Raw genomic sequence first — 18,114 nt, forward strand, 5'->3', positions numbered from 1 at the left:
CATTTACCACCTTTGTTACGGGAGATTACCTATATTAATAACCAGTTTCGTCGCAAACTTCACTCTAAATGGATAACATTTTCTAATTCACAGTTGAAAAGAGGACAATTATTACTGTTTCTGCTTGTCTGTACTATTTTTTACTTTGTTATTGACTGTATGATTTTTGCCTATCTATTTCAGGCCACATCATAATTCCGAATCATGTCTGATAACGGAGAACTGGAAGACAAGCCTCCAGCACCTCCTGTGCGAATGAGCAGTACCATTTTTAGCAGTGGAGGCAAAGACCCTTTGTCAGCCAATCACAGTTTGAAACCTTTGCCCTCTGTTCCAGAGGAAAAAAAGCCCAGGAATAAAATCATCTCTATATTCTCAGGCACAGAGAAAGGTAAATAGCTATTGTGGCTTCAAGAGTCTCGGTTATTATTATAATTTTTTTTTAATGTTTATTTTTGAGAGAGAGAGAGAGAGAGTGTTGGGGGATTAGGCAGAGAGAGAGAGGGAAACAGAGAATCCAAAGCAGGCTCTGAGCCCAACGTGGTGCTTAAACCCATGAACTGTGAGATCCTGACCTGAGCTGACATCAGATGCTCAACCAACTAAGCCACCAAGGTGCCTGACGAGTCTCAGTTGTATTTTATGTTACCGATTTTGATATCTTTTTTTTTCTCAATTATGGTATCTTTTTAATTAAATTATAATAATAAGTTGATATTTTATGGTGAGAACAATAACAAATCTAAGAAAACAATTGATGGTGGTATATAGGCACTATTAGAAAGGCTAGTTTCTCTTAACTCTGATAATAAAGAATAAAACTAAGTTTTTACTCATATACTTGGTATATCAAATGAATTTCTCTAATCCTCTCCTTCATTTTCTAAGACATGAGCTTCCCAACGTGAATGAGATTTGGAGATTTGAGAAAGAACTCATTGAGAGAGTTTGTGATTTTTCAGTAGTAGTAATACTTAGTACTATTTTTTAATCTTGTATTCTGTTAATGCCCTCCAAGGCAGCACTCCGTGATTAGTACATTAATGTGTCTTCTGCAAACATGAGTCTGGTCCAAGGTTTGTCAATCTCAGTAAGATTGACATTTGGGGGCCAAATAACTTTGATGCAGGGATTGATCTTGTGCATTATAGAACATCCTATAAGCCATTCCTAGCTTTTACCAACTAGATGTCAGTAGCACCTCCCACCCAGCTATGACAACTAAAAATGTCTCCAGACATTGCTACATATCCTCTGTGGAGCAAAATCACCTCCAGTTAACAACCACTGGCCTAGTCACACAAGCTGGGATAAAAACTATAAATAGTCATCTCCTATAAATTGAAGTCACTAAATTTGTTTTGGTGCCAAGCCTCAGGAAAGAACTTGTGGTTTTCAGAGCTTTTTGGATTTTAGAATTAGATAGGCATTATGGACTGGTAATGGGTTTTAGAGTAAGAATTAGGGATTAGTTTATTTAATTACATTAAGCATGGCTATATGGCTCTGATAGCTACTAATAGATATAAGTGTAGATAAGGATATATTTCCACTCATAGATAGCCAAGTTAACATGGTGAAGGAAATCCAAATGGAAGAGGAGTAGTGCTTTGTATATAATAATAAATATACAGGGCCTGTTGGCGTGGCCATGGTAGGTTTGCTGAAGAAGACTACTGGCCTTGTGGTTTTGGCTTTGTGTAAGTCCACACAAGAGGCTAAGAATATTGTACACAACGATTCTTGATGTTCTTGAGCAAATTCCTAAAAATGCAGCAATAGAAAGTATACAGAACAGATTACAAATGAGAAGTTGAGTATGGTTAAAGTGTAACCAGATGTTAAGAAATTAGAAGACCAACTTAAGGGTGGCCAACCAGAAGAGGTGATTCTTCAGGCTGAAAATGAACTAAGTCTGGCAAGAAAAATGATACAGTGGAAACTATGGGAGCTTTTAGTGGAAGAGCCTCCTGCCAACCAATGGAAATGGCCAGTATAATCATCATTAAATGACTGTTGTGTTGATGGGGAGCTAATACAATTAAACTTTCTGTTATATTAATGTTTCCATATTATTGACATCTTAAAATCAAGAAAACATACAGGACATATTTAGGAGACTTGTTAAAATTGATGACTATGGTAATAGGGATTTGTGACTCCATTTTTTTATGTAAAGCATTCACTTGAGTTATTTCAAAGATGTTTTTGGGGGGGGGTTGTTGTTATTTATTTTTTTAACAGGTTAACAGATTTGAAAGTTAATTGGAAAAATTCCTATAGATTTTCAATGCAGAGGTCATAATCAAAATGTGAAGTCATTTTAGTGTTTTTATATCATTTAATGTTTTTTATCCTGAAAAAAAACAGGAAAGGAATTTAATTATTATTTTTTAGACAGATTTATAGGTCACTGAAGTGAAGTAGTAAGAGTAAAAACCATCAAATGATAAGGTGAAGAAATTGATTTGGTATTTCAAAGAAAGATTTCTTATTTGCAGTGGTAATTGGAAAAACTTTTCCTTTTGTCTCATTTAAAGAAGTTAGCTTTGTGTTCCTTAGCCTTTAGCTTTCTTGATCAACCAAAGTACATCAGGATAGAGATTGAATTTATGTAAAAGAAGAGACAGCAAAAGTTTAAAATTTATCTGATATGGTGGATAGGCTTATATTCAGAACATTTTTGTCATAGGGTTGTAACTTCAAAGTAGAATGACTGGTAGTTTTCACTAAGTTTCGAGTATGAGTGCAGTTGGGTATAAAACTGAAGATAAATACTATTCAAGGAAAGAAACAGTTGGCGTAAATTACTTTTCATGTGTCCTCACCCTTCCTTCCTAGACCCTGTCATTTCTAAATACTTAAGCTTGATATTTTTAACTTCGAAGATAGTACTTTTGTGTGTGTTTGTATGCATGTGTGTGTGTTGCTATCCCTTATTGCAAAGCAAAATCCAGAATTTTCAGAATGAGAGAATTGTCTTTTTTTCCAATATATTTCTCCCCTTACAGAGCTGTAAATTGAATGGTAACTGAATATTAAATGAAAAAATAATACACATTTTACTTGAGAGTTAAGAATACATAATCAATGAAAATTTACATAGATTGAAATGTACAGAAATTAACTGTACAGTTTTGACCAGTGGGTACACCTGTGAAAGCCATAATCGTTATATCACCATATCACATTATACACCATTTTTATCTCCCCAGCCTAGAACTTTACATAACCCAGCCTAGAATTTTATCAATACCTCTGAAGCCCCCATCTGCCACACCCAATCTCTCTTTTCTCCACCTCCCACCAATATCTACCCTCTTGAATTATGCAGTTTTTTTCCCTTGCTTTTTATTATAGTTTTACAACATAATATCTCCAAACAACATATGGTTTAAGCTTGCCTATTTGGGAACATTTTATAAATGGAATCATAATGTATGCATTTTTCCAGGACTTACATTTTACATTTTTCACTCAACTTTATGCTTTTGAGATGCATTTTGGTATACGTAGCTATAGTTCATTTTCACTGCTGATGTTGTTATATGCAGCTGTGTTTTGTTCATTTTCACTGATGTATACTAGTACACTGTATAAATATATGGCAGTTTAGTTAGCTGGTCTCCTATCAAAAGATATCTGGGTTGTTTTCATGAACAGTGCTGCTCTATGGGTAATCTTGAGGGCATGTGCAAGTATTTCTCTATGGCAGTGCTTATTAAGCATCAGGTGACCCATTAGTTTAGTTCTTGATTCTCACTGCTTATTAGAATCTCTTTTTGGTGGGGGAGGGACTTAAAAAAATAAATCTATGTCCAAGCTCCATCTCAGACCAATTGAATCAGTCTTCAGGGACTTACCTGGGCATCAGTTTTGTTCTTGTTTTTAATTTTTTAAATACCTCTGGTGAATCTAATGTGTATCCAATGTTAAGAACCACTGCATTAGTGTCTTGTGAAATCTATATAGTAGGTATAATGTTAAATGAAATAGAAATAATCAGAGTATGTCGCACACTGTGCAAGAGTTGTGTCATGGGGGCACCTGGGTGGCTCAGTCAGTTGAGTGTCTCTCTCTCTCTCTCTCTCTCTCTCTCTTTTTTTTTTTTTTTTTTTTTTTTTAGTATTTATTTTCGAGAGAGAGAGTGACAGAGCACGAGCAGGGCTGGATCAGAGAGAGAGGGAGACACAGAATCTGAAGCAGGCTCCAGGCTCTGAGCTGTTAGCACAGAGCCCGACCTGGGGCTTGAACTCATGAACCATGAGATCGTGACCTGACGAAGTCAGAGGCTTAACCAGCTGAGCCACTCAGCTGCCCCTAGCGTCTTACTCTTGATTTAGGCTCAAGACATGACCCCAGGGTCATGGGATGAAGTCCCAAATTGGGCTCCGTGCTGAATGTGGAAACTGCCTGGGATATTCTCTTTTTCTCCCTCTCTCAAAAACAAAAAAGAAAAAAAAAAATGTTTGTTTCATGAATTCATGAAACTTTTGTTTCAGTTATGTGTGTATTAGGTCAGAACGTAAACATATTGATGTGGGTCTTGGCCAAAGATTTAAAAATTGCTCTGAGATGCATACTTGGGAGTAAAATTGTAGGGTTACAGGGTATTCCCATGTTTGTCTTGAGTAGGTTTGTCAGATTGTTTTCTGAAGTCTTTTTAGTGTTCATTCTTACCCACAAAACATGAATGTTTGCTGAACATCCTTGCAAATTCCTGTTTTACAGGACTTGAATTTTTGCCACCTTGGGAAGTATGAGATAGTATCTCATTGTGGGTTTAATTTCCATTTCCCTGAAGACTTGGGAAATTATCTTTTCATATGTTAATTTACCAGTTATTTGTGTTTTCTGTTACATATTCCTCAGTCCATTTTTCTGTGGAGTTGCTTTTTCCTTCTTTATTAATAAACATTTCTTATTGTCTGTATACTAATCCTTTGTCAGCTAAATGTTATTAAATATAGTTTTCCAAGTGGTGATTTGCCTTTTCACCCTCTCAGTGATATCTTTTGTTGAATAGAAGTTACTAATTTTGGTGTAGTTAAATCGATCAATCCCTTTATCAAATATGAGCTTTTTGTGTTTTAAGAAATCTTTGCCAAACTATGGGTCAAAGATGTTTTCTTATATTTTTCTAAAGGTTTAACAGTATGCCTTTTATAATTTAAACCTTTGAACTGTCTGGATTTGGTTTTTGGGTATGTATAAAGAGAGATCCATTTTCACTTTTTTTGAACCAGTGTTCCCAACCTTTCATTGAAACTTTTGTCATTTCCCCACTGACCTGCCATACTAGCCCTTATCTGTCAGGTTTCCCAGTATGCCAGGGTCTGTTTCTCTATTGTCTACTTTATTGCATTGGCTTATTTGTACCTGAGCTAATACTGTACTGTCTTAATCATTATAGCTTATAATTCTTAATGCCTGAGAGAGCAAACCTGCTATCAGGTTCTTCTTTATGATCTTTTGTCCTTTTGCTCTTCTCTTTAAATTTTAGAATTTGTTTATCACGTACTTTAAAAAAAAAAGAACAAAACAACCAGGGGCGCCTGGGTGGCTCCATCGGTTGAGCGTCTGACTTTGGCTCAGGTCATGATCTCACTGCTTGTGGGTGTCTCTGTGCTGACAGCTCAGAGCCTGGAGCCTGCTTCGGATTCTGTGTCCCAGTCTCTCTCTCTGTGCCCCTCCCTCGCTCATGCTCTGTTTCTCTCTCACGAATAAATAAAACGTTAAAAAAAATTTTTTTTAAAAAACAACCTGCTGATGTTTTCATTAGATTTGCATTGAATTTGTAGAGTGAGATGGGAAGAATTGCATTCAGCTTTATTGTTAAGTAAGAGTAGAGCTCCTGCAGTCTCTGTGTAGCCTAGTTGTAGAGAGAGAAGGAGAAAGAAAGATGGACTGTTTGGAGGGTAGGGTGCTCCTTAATTCTTCTCATTCTCTAGGGTTCTTCCCTCCCTTTCCAACCCAGCCTCCCTGCACTTTTGTTTCTTCCTAGAAGTTGTCACCTCCTACATTAGTGTGACCTGAAACTTTGAGGGTTAGGAAAAAGGGAGAACCCTGTGTGTGTGTGTGTGTGTGTGTGTGTGTGTGTGTGCGCACGCGTAATCATGCTTCTGTAAACACAGAGATCTTACCTGCTTAACTAATCCCGACATTTCTGAACTGGCATTCTCCTGCCTACATCCTGAGTGGCTGTTTCTCTCCCATAGTTTTATCTGAATTGCTTTTCATCTTTAGGCATTCCTCACTGATTTTGTTCCATGATAAATAAAGAGATTTGACCAGGAAGGGGAGGGCTACAGTGTGTGGTTAGTCTTGAAAACAATCTAGAAGGGAAAAATTGTATTTTTATTTTAAAAAATCATAATTACCGTAAGATTTTTGCCATCTCTAATGTCCTAATCTAGAAGTACTCATTTTATTCATTTACATCCCTCATTGGTGTCCTTACTAACAGGCAGCTAATGTTTTCATTAAAAAAAAACAAAACAAAACCCTGGCCTGTTCTCAGTGATTCATTATTGGTTAATCAGTGTCACTGGAAGAGTTAAGAAAATTAGAAATTCTACTTTTTGCTACTTTTTTTTTTTTTTCCTAAAATGTTTACTCCTTTTTGAGAGGGGGAGAGCCCATGCAAGTGGAGGAGGGTGGGGAACAGAGGATCCGAAGCGACAGCAGCAAGCCCAGTGTGGGACTCGAACTCACGAACTGTGAGATCATGACCTGATCTGAAGTCAGACGCTCAACTGACTGAGCCACCCGGCACCCTTAGACATTATACTTTTTATGACAACTTGATTGAACAGATCTCTTCACATTTTGATACATACATATCATGTGTACCCTGTGAGTCATCAGAGATAGTGATAAGCAAAGCAGATGGTATCCCTGCTCTCATGACATACCAAAAACTATAACATGAAGTTACAAACTATGAAAGTGGTAATAGGATTAGTACAAGACGTCTGTCCTCTCTGGGAAGGCTTCCTAAAGAAGTGACAATAGACCTGAAGAAGACTAAAGAATGAATAAGTGAAAATAATTAGGAAGATTTTGATAGTTAAATGTGTGTTCTGTGCCTAGAAAAGAGTTTCAGACGGATCATAGCATATTCATGGAGCTGAGTACAAAGCTGAGTACATATTCATGGAGCTGAGTAGATAGCATGACTCTAAAGCAAAGAGAGGGAAAGAATTCTAGTATGATGTATGGAAGAAACTACAGACAGCAGAAGCAGCTGAAGAGGTGGACAGGGAACAGGTCATAAAGGGCCTTATATTCCATGCTATAGAGCTCAGATTTTATCCTGTTTCCTAGGGAACCATTACAGAATTTTAAACATGGGAAAGACATGACACATTTCTGTCTGAAATAGGAGAGACTAGTAGCTGTATAGAAAATAAGTTTTGTTGGAGGCCTAAGACTGAAGTTGGAAGCTAGTTAGGAGGATTTTGCAGTAGTCCAGGTGAACAATGGCTTAACAAGTCTTGTAGTTTTGTTAATAAAAATGGCAATGAGCCACTGTCTTGGCTTATTTTTAAAAGCTCTATTCAGTTAGTTAGTGTTGAATGGTATGGTATTTATTAACCAAGGCAATTTTCTAGTTATTCAGTCTGTATGCACCTTTACTTCTGGACAGTGATGAAGATGATGGAACTGTGAATATCCCTTCTGGTTCAAAAATTGAATTCTAACTTTAATAAGAGTCGCCCATACCCGTCTTCCTATTTGCTAGAGAATACTCTTCTTTGTCATGAAATAAAGTTGGTTTCACTAATTTGAAGTTGTTCTGGGTCAAAGGAACAAAAGGGTAATCACTGATTCAGTTAGAGTAGAAATAGAAGAGTCTCCCTTTTAAGGAGATGGGGGGTGGGGCGGTGTCGAGCCTTATATTCTAGCTCAAGTGTAGCCTAAAAGGTGGTGGCCTTAAAGAATGTGGCAGTGACATACTTATGACTCTTTTTAAGTACATTCTGTGTAACACATGACTCAGGGGCCCCACCTTTTGGCCGAAAGTTGCTGCTGGCCTGCTTGTTTTGTTCTATAAGGACGAAGTTGTGGGTTTTATTTCTGAGAGAAAAGAGTTTCTTTCCCTGATCCATTACTTCCAATCTAGTGATTCAGTTGCCTGGTGGATATCTGTAGATAGAAGATGGTGGGGGGTTTTGTTGGTGGTGGTGGTCCTTGTAGTTCTTGGTTTCCAGAGTCATAAAGGAATGATTCTGTTTATGTAACAATATCCTTCTAGCACATTGTTTGATTTGAAACATGCTTCACTATCTTTTTTTTTTTCTTAGATATTTTTTTAAGTCTCTCCTTTCCTGAGACAACTAAAATACAGGAAATACATGTATGTATGTATGTGTGTTATATAAAAACAAATGGAATTAAACAGCTTTTTAGGGTATTGAGTCATTTCTTTTATAGTGGATTAATGTATGTAAATGTCTTAAGTTCTGCTTGTTTTTATTTAACTTTTTATTCTGTACTCCTAATACATATGGAACTTTCTTTAGTATGTGTCTCTAAACTCAACATTCTCAAATTAAAAAATATGGCTGGGTCTTAGGCACAAATGGAACCAGGAATCTTCTTCCTACATGTCTTTCTTTATTTTGTTTTAGACAGAGAGTCCAAGCTAGGGAGAGGGGCAGAGGGAGAGAGAGTTTTAAGCAGGCTCCACACATAGCACGGAACCCAATATGAGGCTCAATCCCACAACCCTAGGATTGTGACCTGAGCCAAAATCAAGAGTCAGACGCTTCACTGACTGAGCCACTCAGGCACCAGATTTTTTTTTCTTAAGTTTTTTTTTAGTTTATTTATTTATTTTTTGAGAGAGAAAGAGAGAGAAAGAAAGAGGGGAGGAGGAACGAGCAGGAAAGGGGCAGAGAGGGGGGGGAGAGTGAGAATCCAGGCAGGCTCCTTACTGTCAGCGCAAAACTTGACATGGGACTCAGTCTCAACAATTCTGAGATCATGACCTGGACGCCTAACTGACTTGAATGCCTGACCAACTGAGCCACCCACTCGACCCTCTAAGCAGATTTTTTTAAAAGAAGAGGAGGGGCACTTGACTGGCTCATTCAGAAGAGCGTGCAACTCTTGATCTTGGGGTTATGAGATAAAGCCCCATATTGATTGTAGAGATTACTTAAAATCTTTTTTTTTAAAGGAGAAGAAACAAGTACTTTGTAGTACATGAAATTATGTATTTTGCTGTCATCAATTCAGAGTCATATAAAAAGTAAACTATTGGTTTATAGTTGGTTAGTAAATATTTCTTCTGTATTCAGGATACTTAGTTAGAAATCTAGGGACTTCTGAAGAGTCTTCTAAAGAGAAATAGAGGGCATAACCTCAGAATACTCATAGTGTAGTGGAAGATGAGAGGTTTTTGGTTTTAGGGGTTTTTGGGTTTTTCTTTCTTTTTTTTTTTTTAACATTTAATTTTTTTGAAGGAGAGAGAGACAGAACGTGAGCGGTGGCGGGGCAGAGAGAGAGGGAGACACAGAATCCAAATCAGGCTACAAGCTCTGAGCCATCAGCACAGAGGCCAATGCAGGGCTCGAACCCACGAACTGTGAGATCATGACCTGGGCCAAAGTCAGACGCTTAACCGACTGAGCCACCCGGGCGCTCCAGGGTTTTTCTTTTTAAGTTTATTTATTTTGAAAGAGACAGAGCATGGTGGGGAGGGACAGAGAGAGGGAGAGAGAGAATCCCAAGCAGGCTCCATGTTGTCATTACAGCCCAATGCAGGGCTCCATCTCACAAGTTGCAAGATCATGACCTGAGCCAAAATCAGGATTTGAACACTTAACCAAATGCTTAACTGACTGAGCCAGCCGGATGCCCCAAGAGGTTGTTTATGATAGATGGGGTTGTGCATTTCAGTAAGGAGAGCAAAATTTATACTCGGCTTTAACAGTTCCATTTCCCTCTGCTCCTTGCCACATCTAATGTGCCCTGCCCTCTTAATATAGTAAGATCTCAGGCACCTGGGTGGCTCAGTCAGTTAAATATAGTCAGATCTCTTGTAAATAAGTATTCTATATGTCAAGGAGACCTAGAAAGGAGATGGACATTTGAGCACAAATCTGTCACCACTAGTCAAAAAAATATATGTATTTCCTTCTGATGCTAGGTCAGTAGCGTCTTGTAAACAAAGAATAGTATATAGTAACATTCCAATTGTAGATATGCAGACCTATCAGACACAGCTTTTAACTCTTTTATACTAGAATTTTCTGGTTAACAAAGCAAATTGACCACATCTTGCTGTCCCTCCCCAGACCCAAGTAAAGTGATAGTTAAAAAATTTTTTTTAAATATCATAAGGGCAAAATGAATAGGAGACAGTAGTGTACAAAAGATTTCAATACATATTTGGAAGATGAAAGGGTGGAAAAGTGGCAGCTGAGTAAACTGAACAGATGAAGACCTATCCTAAGCATTTGCAGAGGGAACGTCTATGAGAAGTGAACCAGTTTTCGTGTAAAAATCTCAGAGGCTTAGAATTTAGAGGCACACATCATGTGTGTGGTGGGGTGAGAGAGCTATTATATACAAGTTGAAAATGGGTGGGGGGGAATTAGTGGAAAATCTATGTAGGAGGTGTCAGGCCCCTTAGGGCTCCTTCTTTATCCTATTCAGCCAATGAAATGCTGTAAGTCCCATCTTCTGGTAGAACAAAAGAACAAACTGATGCTGATATGTATTCAAGGAGAAATTAAACTTCAGAGGCCCCTCATTCTTGTTGGAGGAGTCAGTGAAAGATGTAGCACTAAAATAAGAAAAGTAGATTCAATGTAACTTAATATAATAAACTTCTTTTCTCTACCCTGCCTTCAGAATACTTAGAGCTTGACTCAAAGCCCTCAGACTAGAGATTAGAAGATTTTTCAAAGTGTAGGTACCCCCCGTCCCCATCTTTAATGAAAAGGCTGACTTATTTCCCAGTTAACTTTTTAATACTTTGCTATATGAAGAAAACCAGCCTATACACACAAGTGAACTATATATAATCAAGAAGAAGATAAGTGGCATCCATGAAACAAGGAAAGTATTCTCAGAGAAAGATCAGATCAGAGAACAATGAGAAACAATTCTTGGAAAATCAACATTTAAGATTACCAAAACAAACAAAAGATATCAGTAGGTGGAAGATTGGAAGATAGTCAAGAAAATTTTCCCAGATTATTAAAAATGCAAAGATGAGAAAAATATAACAGTTACAAGATCAGACCAAGATGTACTGATGTAACTAATAATGAACAAAGAAAATAAAGTGAAATAATCCAAGAAATAATAGAAAAGTTTTCCCGGATCTGAAGAATATAATTTCCAGACAGAAAGGATGCACCGAGTACCCAGCCCAATGAAAGAATAAAGACCACCTCAAATCATATCATCCTGAAATTTCATAATAACATAGCTAAGACAGCAAAACCTGTTGTATACACAGTCCAGATGGAGTAACAGTGACCAGATTTACCCCTCCACCTGAAAGAACTGAAATAGAACTGGGGGGGAAATATGCAAAACAGTGGTTTTCATGATATTGTCCATCAAGTAATGAAGAAAACCAACCCCTAAGAGATAGGAAATGATTGAGGTGAGCCCTACAATTGATCCAGCTTACTTCCTGGCAAGAGTTCCCAGGCTGCAGCACAGGGAGGGACAATTAGGTGGTCTCCTAGAGCTAAGAAACAGAGCTGGGAGCTGGGAGATGTCAAGGCAGCCAGTTTGTATACACACACCAGAGAGGGAGAAAGATCTGTAGAGATCCCCCTTGAGTCTTCAGTAGCACATGCATGTGAGATAAGTACCCAGAGGTGGAAAAAGCAGCCACTGGAAATGATGAGAGGAAGCTGTCCTCAGTGCTCACACAGGGCCCAGAATATTTCCTAGTCCCACCATTCAGAATAAGAAACAGAGAGAGGTCTTGCGTCAGTAATGGGACAGAATTAACTCTAGATTTAATGTTGCTCCAATTTTGCCTAACAAAACTTTAATTCCTAAAAGGATCAACTCTTTCTAAATTTGTTTCTTTCCTATATAAGTAAACAGCTTAGAATCACCTGTGTGTGTCTCAAAACAAAGCTCACCAATACTGATAGGAATACAAAAATATCAGGCACCTACCACGGAAAATTTTTGATGTCTGCCATCCAGTCAATATTTTCCAGGCATGCAAAGACCCATAATGAGTAAAATCAATCCAGAAATGACACAGATGATAGAATTAGTAGGCAAGGACATAGAAATAATTATATTCTATTTGTTGAAGAACCCAAAAGAAAGATTCAGCATATTTAGAAGTAGCGATGGAAGATAAAGAAAAAAATTTTAGAGATGGAAAATACAAGGGATAAGAATCACAGATTAGGCTTGCAGAAGAAAAGATTAGTGAATTTGAAGACCATGGCAATAGAAACCATCTACAACGATATTTTAGAGAGGGGCACCTGGGTGGCCGAGTATATTAAGCATCTGACTCTTGATTTCAGCTCAGGTCATGATCTCACAGTTCGTGGGTTCAGGCCCCATATCGGGCTCTCTGCTGAGGTTCTCTCTGTCTCCTCTCTATCTGCCCCTCCCCTGTTCATGTGCACGACTGTGCACGCATGCTGTCTCCCAAAATAAGTATTTTTTTAAATAAAATAAAACGAAAGAGGAAAAATCTGAAACAAAAGTGAATAGCTGTGGGATAACTTCATGCAGACCTGATACAAGTGTAATTGAAGTCTCCGAAGAATGGGAGGGGGAAACAAAAAAAAAAAAAAAAGTACTTTTTAAAAAGTGGCTGAAAACTTTACAAATTTAATGAAAATTATAAACCCATAGATTCAAGAAGATAGTGAATTCCAGGCACAAAAAATATGATGAAAACTACACCCTGGCACATAATCAAATTGTTTAAAACCAATAATAAAGAGAAAATCTTAAAAGCTTTCAGACCTTGGCTCAATTTTCTGTGAACCTAAAACTTCTCTAAAAAATGAAGTCTGTTAAAAAACAAAAAACCTTACTGTTGTAAGCTGAAAAAATAAGCTGCCAGAAAGAAAAGACACACATGTATAGGAACAAAAAATGACAGCGGACTTTATGGAAGTAATGGTGCATCCCAGAAGACATGGGGCAATATCTTTAAAGTACTGAAAGAAAAAAGTCTGTTAACTTGGAATTCTCTGTCTTGTGAACGTATCTTTCAAAAGTGAAGGGGAAACAGGCTTTTTTAAATGTGTAAAGGCTGAAATAATTGATCACCAGCAGGCCTGCACTGTAAGAAATGTTAAACCAAATCATTCAGGCAGAAGGAAGATGTTGTCAGATGGAAATGTGGATCTGCATAAAGGAATGAAAATCACTGAAAATGTTTTTTCTTGTCTAAATCTCTGAAAAAATAATCAAGTGTTTAAGAAACGAAGTACTGATACATTCTATCACAGATCAACCTCAGAAACTAAGTAAAAGCCATTTACACACATGTTGTGTGGTCCTTTTTCTTTTTTTAAGTTTGTTTATTTTGAGAGTGACAGAGACAGCACAAGTAGGGCAGAGAGAGAGACAGAATCCTAAGCAGGCTCCATACTATCAGTGCAGAGCCCATCACAGGGCTCGAACTCAGGAAACTGCTAGTTCATGACCTAAGCTGAGCCAAGAGTCAGACGCTTAACCAACTGAGCCACCCAGGTGCCCCCATGTGGTCCTATTTATATGAAATGGCCAGAATAGGCAGATGTGTGGTGACCAAGATTAGTGGTTGTGTAGAGCTTGGTAGGGGGAGTGGGATTAATGGGTAGTGATTGCTGATGAGTACAAGGTTTCTTTTAGGGATGATGAAAATGTTCCACGGTTGGATTGCAGTGATGGTGGCACAACTCTATATATAAATAAAACCCAGATTAACTTTATGGCATATAAAGAGTTACCACTTAAAAAACCAACAAAGGAGGGGCTCTGGGTGGCTCAGTCCGTTAGAGTGTCCGGCTCTTGATCTCAGCTCAGGTCTTGACCTCAGCGTTGTGCGTTCAAGCCCCATGATGGGCTCTGCACTGGGTATGAAGCCTATTTAAACAACACAACAACAACAAAGGAGATAAAAGGGAATTATAAAAAATACTTAGTTAATCCAAAAGAACAAAAAGAGGAAAATGTAAACAAAGAATAGAGACCATTAGAAAACGAATAATAGAATAGTGATTTTAAACCCAGCTGTATAGATAATCACATTAATTGTAACTGGTCTAGACACCCCAATTTAAAAGCAGAGTTTGTTAGGGGCGCCTGGGTGGCAGTTAAGCATCCAGCTTCAGCTCAGGTCATGATCTCACAGTTCACAAGTTCAAGCCCTGCATCGGGCTCTGTGCTTACAGCTCAGAGCCTGGAGCCTGCTTTGGATTTTTAAAGTATGCTAACGGTGAAAAGAAAACCTGTACTGACTGATGTTAGATAAGGTAGACTATAGAGCAAAAAATACTGCTCTAAATATTTAAGGGATAAGGATAAGAAATAGGTTATTTTATAATGGTATAATGTCAGTTCATCAAGAGGATATAATAGATGTAAACATTTATGCACTTAATAATAGGACTTTGAAATACATGAGGCAAAAACAGATAGAATTTTAAGGAGAAATAGATAAGTACACTTACAGTTGGAGATTCCAGGATACTTTTTATCAATAATTGATAGAGCAAATAGATAGAAAAGTGCTAAAACTATCAATCACCTTGACCAGCTGACATTTATAGAACACTCCACCCAGCAGAATACATATTCTTTTCTAAGTGAACACAGAACACATCCTGAGATCATATTCTAAGGAGATTTTTAAAACCTAACAATTCAGAAGAATTTAAATCACATGAAGTATATTCTGTGCCCACAATATAATTAAATTAAAAATCAGTAACAGAGAAATTTCTGGAAATATTTTAAAAGTAAAATAACAACAAAAAAACCCACTTCTAAATAAAGAACTCAAAAGATATTTAGGAAGTATATTAAACAGAATGAAAATTCAAAGCATCAGTATCTGTATGATGCTGCTAAGATAATACTTAGAGGAAAATTTATGCCACTAAACACCCATATGAGAAAAGAAAAAGATTTCAAATCAACGACTTAAGCAAAGCTGTCTTAATAAACTAGAAGGGAAGAGTGAGTGAGATCCAAAGTAGTAGAAGAAAAGAAATAACAAAAATTAAAGTGGAGATCAATAAAATAGAAAAATCAGTGAAACCACAAGCTGATTTATTGAGAATATCAATTAAATGAATAAACCTCTAGGCAGACATAATGGTGAGTAGGGTGGGGAGAGAAGACACAAATTACCAACATTGAGAAAGAAAGAGGTGGCATTTAAAAACAATTTTTTTAATGTTTATTTACTCAGAGAGCAAGTAGGGGGGAAGGGCAGAGAGAGAGAATTCCAAGTAGGTTCTGCACTGTCTGTGCAGAGCTGGATGCAGGGCTCGATCTCATGAACCCATGAGATCATGACCTGGGTTGAGACCAAGAGTCAGATGCTTAGCCGACTGAGTTACCCAGGAGCCCTAAGAGGTGGCATTTTTACAGATACTAAAAATGATAGGTAACAAATTCAGCATGTTAGATAAAGCGGGTAAATTTCTTGAAAAACACAAATTTTCAAAATTCATTCAAGAAGAAATGGGTAACCTAAAAACACTATCTCTTAGGAAAATTTAGTTTGTAGTTATTAACTGTCCACAAAGAAAATGTCAGACCCAGATGGCTCCATTGGTGAATTCTACCAAACATTAGGAAGAAATGTCAACATTTCTACATAATCTTCCAGAAAATTGAATGAGAAGGAATACTTCCCAACTTATTTTATGAGACCAGCGTTACTCCGATGCCCCAACCAAAGATATCACAAAAAAGAAAGCGACATACCAATGTTTCTCATTAACATAGATGGAAAATCTTAGCAAGATTTTAGCAATTAGAATCTCACAGTATATGAAAAGCGTAATAGTACATACTGTCCAGGTGGATATCATTTCAGGAATGCAGGGTTGGTGCAACATTTGGGAATCAGTCCATGTAATTTATTATATTAACAAAATAAGAAAGATAAAACATGTTCATCTCAGTAGTTACAGAAGAAGCATTTGACAGAATCTAATATTTGTTTCTGATAAAAACATTCAGCAAACTTGGAATAGAAGGAAATGCCCTTAACCTGATAAAAAGAGCATCTTTGAAAAACTACACTAGTGTCAAACTTAATTGTGAAAAAAAAAAAAAAAAAAAGAATGTTTTTCCTTTAAGACCAACAGTGTACTAGAGGTTGTAGCCAGTGCGGTAAGATAAGAAAAAGAGATGAAAGGATGTCAGAATGAGAAAGAAGTAAACCTTTATTCACCAAAAACATGATTGAATTTTTATATGAAATCCTGTAATAGCTACAAAGCTGTCACTGGAACTAAAAAGTAGACATTGTAAAGTTTCAGGTATAAGCTCTATATCAGAGTTTTTCTGTGCTGTCAATGAACAGTTGAAAACCAAATTTAAAAAGCTGTACCATTTGTGGGGTACCAGCTGGCTCAGTCACTAGAACATGTGACTCTTGATCTTGGGGTCACAAGTTTGAGCCCCATGTTGGGGATAGAGTTTACTTTAAAAAAAAAAAAGTGACCTCCGACTAAGTGCTTTTACATAAAGGTGCCTTGGCAGGAGAGAAAGAGTTTTTTTCACTAGTAAAACATACTATCACAGTTAACCAGAACACCTTTTCAAAGTTCAGTAAGTGCTAGTATCTTGCATTGTAAGAACACTCCTTCACTAACTGGCTTTGCCATTAAAGCCACCAATGCCTGGAGTGATATAATAAATAAAAAGTTGTACTATTGCAGTTGCAACAGAAATTTTTAAATACTGAGGCAGAAATCTGACAGAAGCAGTGACATCTATACACTGGTAACTGAAATATTGCTGAGAGAAGTTAAAGAAGTCCTAAATGAATGGAGAGATTTGCTGTTTTTCATCAATTAGAAGATTCAATATTGTTAAGAAATCAGTTCTCCCTGAATTGATCTGTAGATTCAGTGCAATTCCAATCAAAATCTGAGGAGGATTTTCTGTAGAAATTATCAGGCTCGTTCTAAAATTTGCACGCAGGAATGCCTAGGTGGCTCAGATGGTTAAGCCTCTGGCTCTTGATTTTGTCTCAGGTCATGATCCCATGGTTTTGAGATGAGGCTCTGTGTCAGGCTCTGGTTGATAGCTGGGAACCTGCTTGGGATTCTCTCTCTCCCTTTCTCTCTGCCCCTACCCCACTCACACGCATGTGCACTGCGCTCTCTCTCAAAAATAAAAAATAAATAGGGGCGCCTGGGTGGCTCAGTTGGTTGAGTGTCCCACTTGACTTAGGGCGTGATCTCATGGTTGGTGAGTTTGAGCCCCACATCGGGCTCTCTGCTGTCAGCACAGAGCCCACTCCAGATCCTCTGTCTCCCTCTATCTCTGCATCTCCCCTGCTTGCTCTCTCTCTCAAAAATAAAATAAAACATTTTTTAAAAATGATTATTCATTATTTTTGAGAGAGAGAGACAGAGTGCGAGCATGGGGGAGGGGTAGAGGGAGAGGAAGACAGAATTTAGAGCAGGCTCCATGCTCCGAGCTGTCAACACAGAACCTGATGCGGGGCTCAAACTCACAGACTGTGAGATCATGACCTGAGCCGAAGTTGGACACTCAACTGACTGAGCCACCCAGGCGCCCCTAAAATAAAACATTTTTTAAAAATTTTAAATAGACATTTAAAAACTTAAGTAAAATTTGCATGGAATTGCAAAGGACCTAGAATAGCCAAACAACTTTGAAAAAGGAAAAAGTGGCAAGGCTTATACTATGTAGTTTCAAGTGTTTATTTTTAAACTACAGTAGTCAAGGCAGGCTGGTATTGGCATAAAGGTAAAGAGATCATTGCAACAGAGTTGAGCATCTAGAAATAGACTCAGGCATATTTGGATAGTTGATTTTCCACAGTGGTTCAGAATGGCATTGGCCTTCTAAATAGCAACACTGGAAATTAGAAGAAATTCCAAGGGGGGGGGGAACATTTTCAACCTA

At 37.6% G+C, this 18,114-nt stretch overlaps 1 protein-coding gene and 1 pseudogene across 1 annotated transcript in view; both read left to right on the forward strand.

Annotated features, from left to right (window-relative positions):
- The window catches only part of PAK2 (p21 (RAC1) activated kinase 2), a 94,187-nt gene that overhangs the window by 42,500 nt on the left and 33,573 nt on the right, over positions 1 to 18,114 (forward strand). The window contains exon 2 of the mRNA XM_019448730.2: positions 184 to 391. Within this exon, the coding sequence (XP_019304275.1) occupies positions 205 to 391 (187 nt within the window). The 5' untranslated portion in view covers positions 184 to 204. The remainder of the gene's footprint in view (positions 1 to 183; positions 392 to 18,114) is intronic.
- Positions 418 to 2,165, forward strand: LOC109266555 (NADH dehydrogenase [ubiquinone] 1 alpha subcomplex subunit 5-like; annotated as a pseudogene).

Source organism: Panthera pardus, unplaced genomic scaffold (genome assembly GCF_024362965.1).
Source record: "Panthera pardus isolate Hobbes unplaced genomic scaffold, ASM2436296v1 HiC_scaffold_16, whole genome shotgun sequence".
Classification (NCBI taxonomy): domain Eukaryota; kingdom Metazoa; phylum Chordata; class Mammalia; order Carnivora; family Felidae; genus Panthera; species Panthera pardus.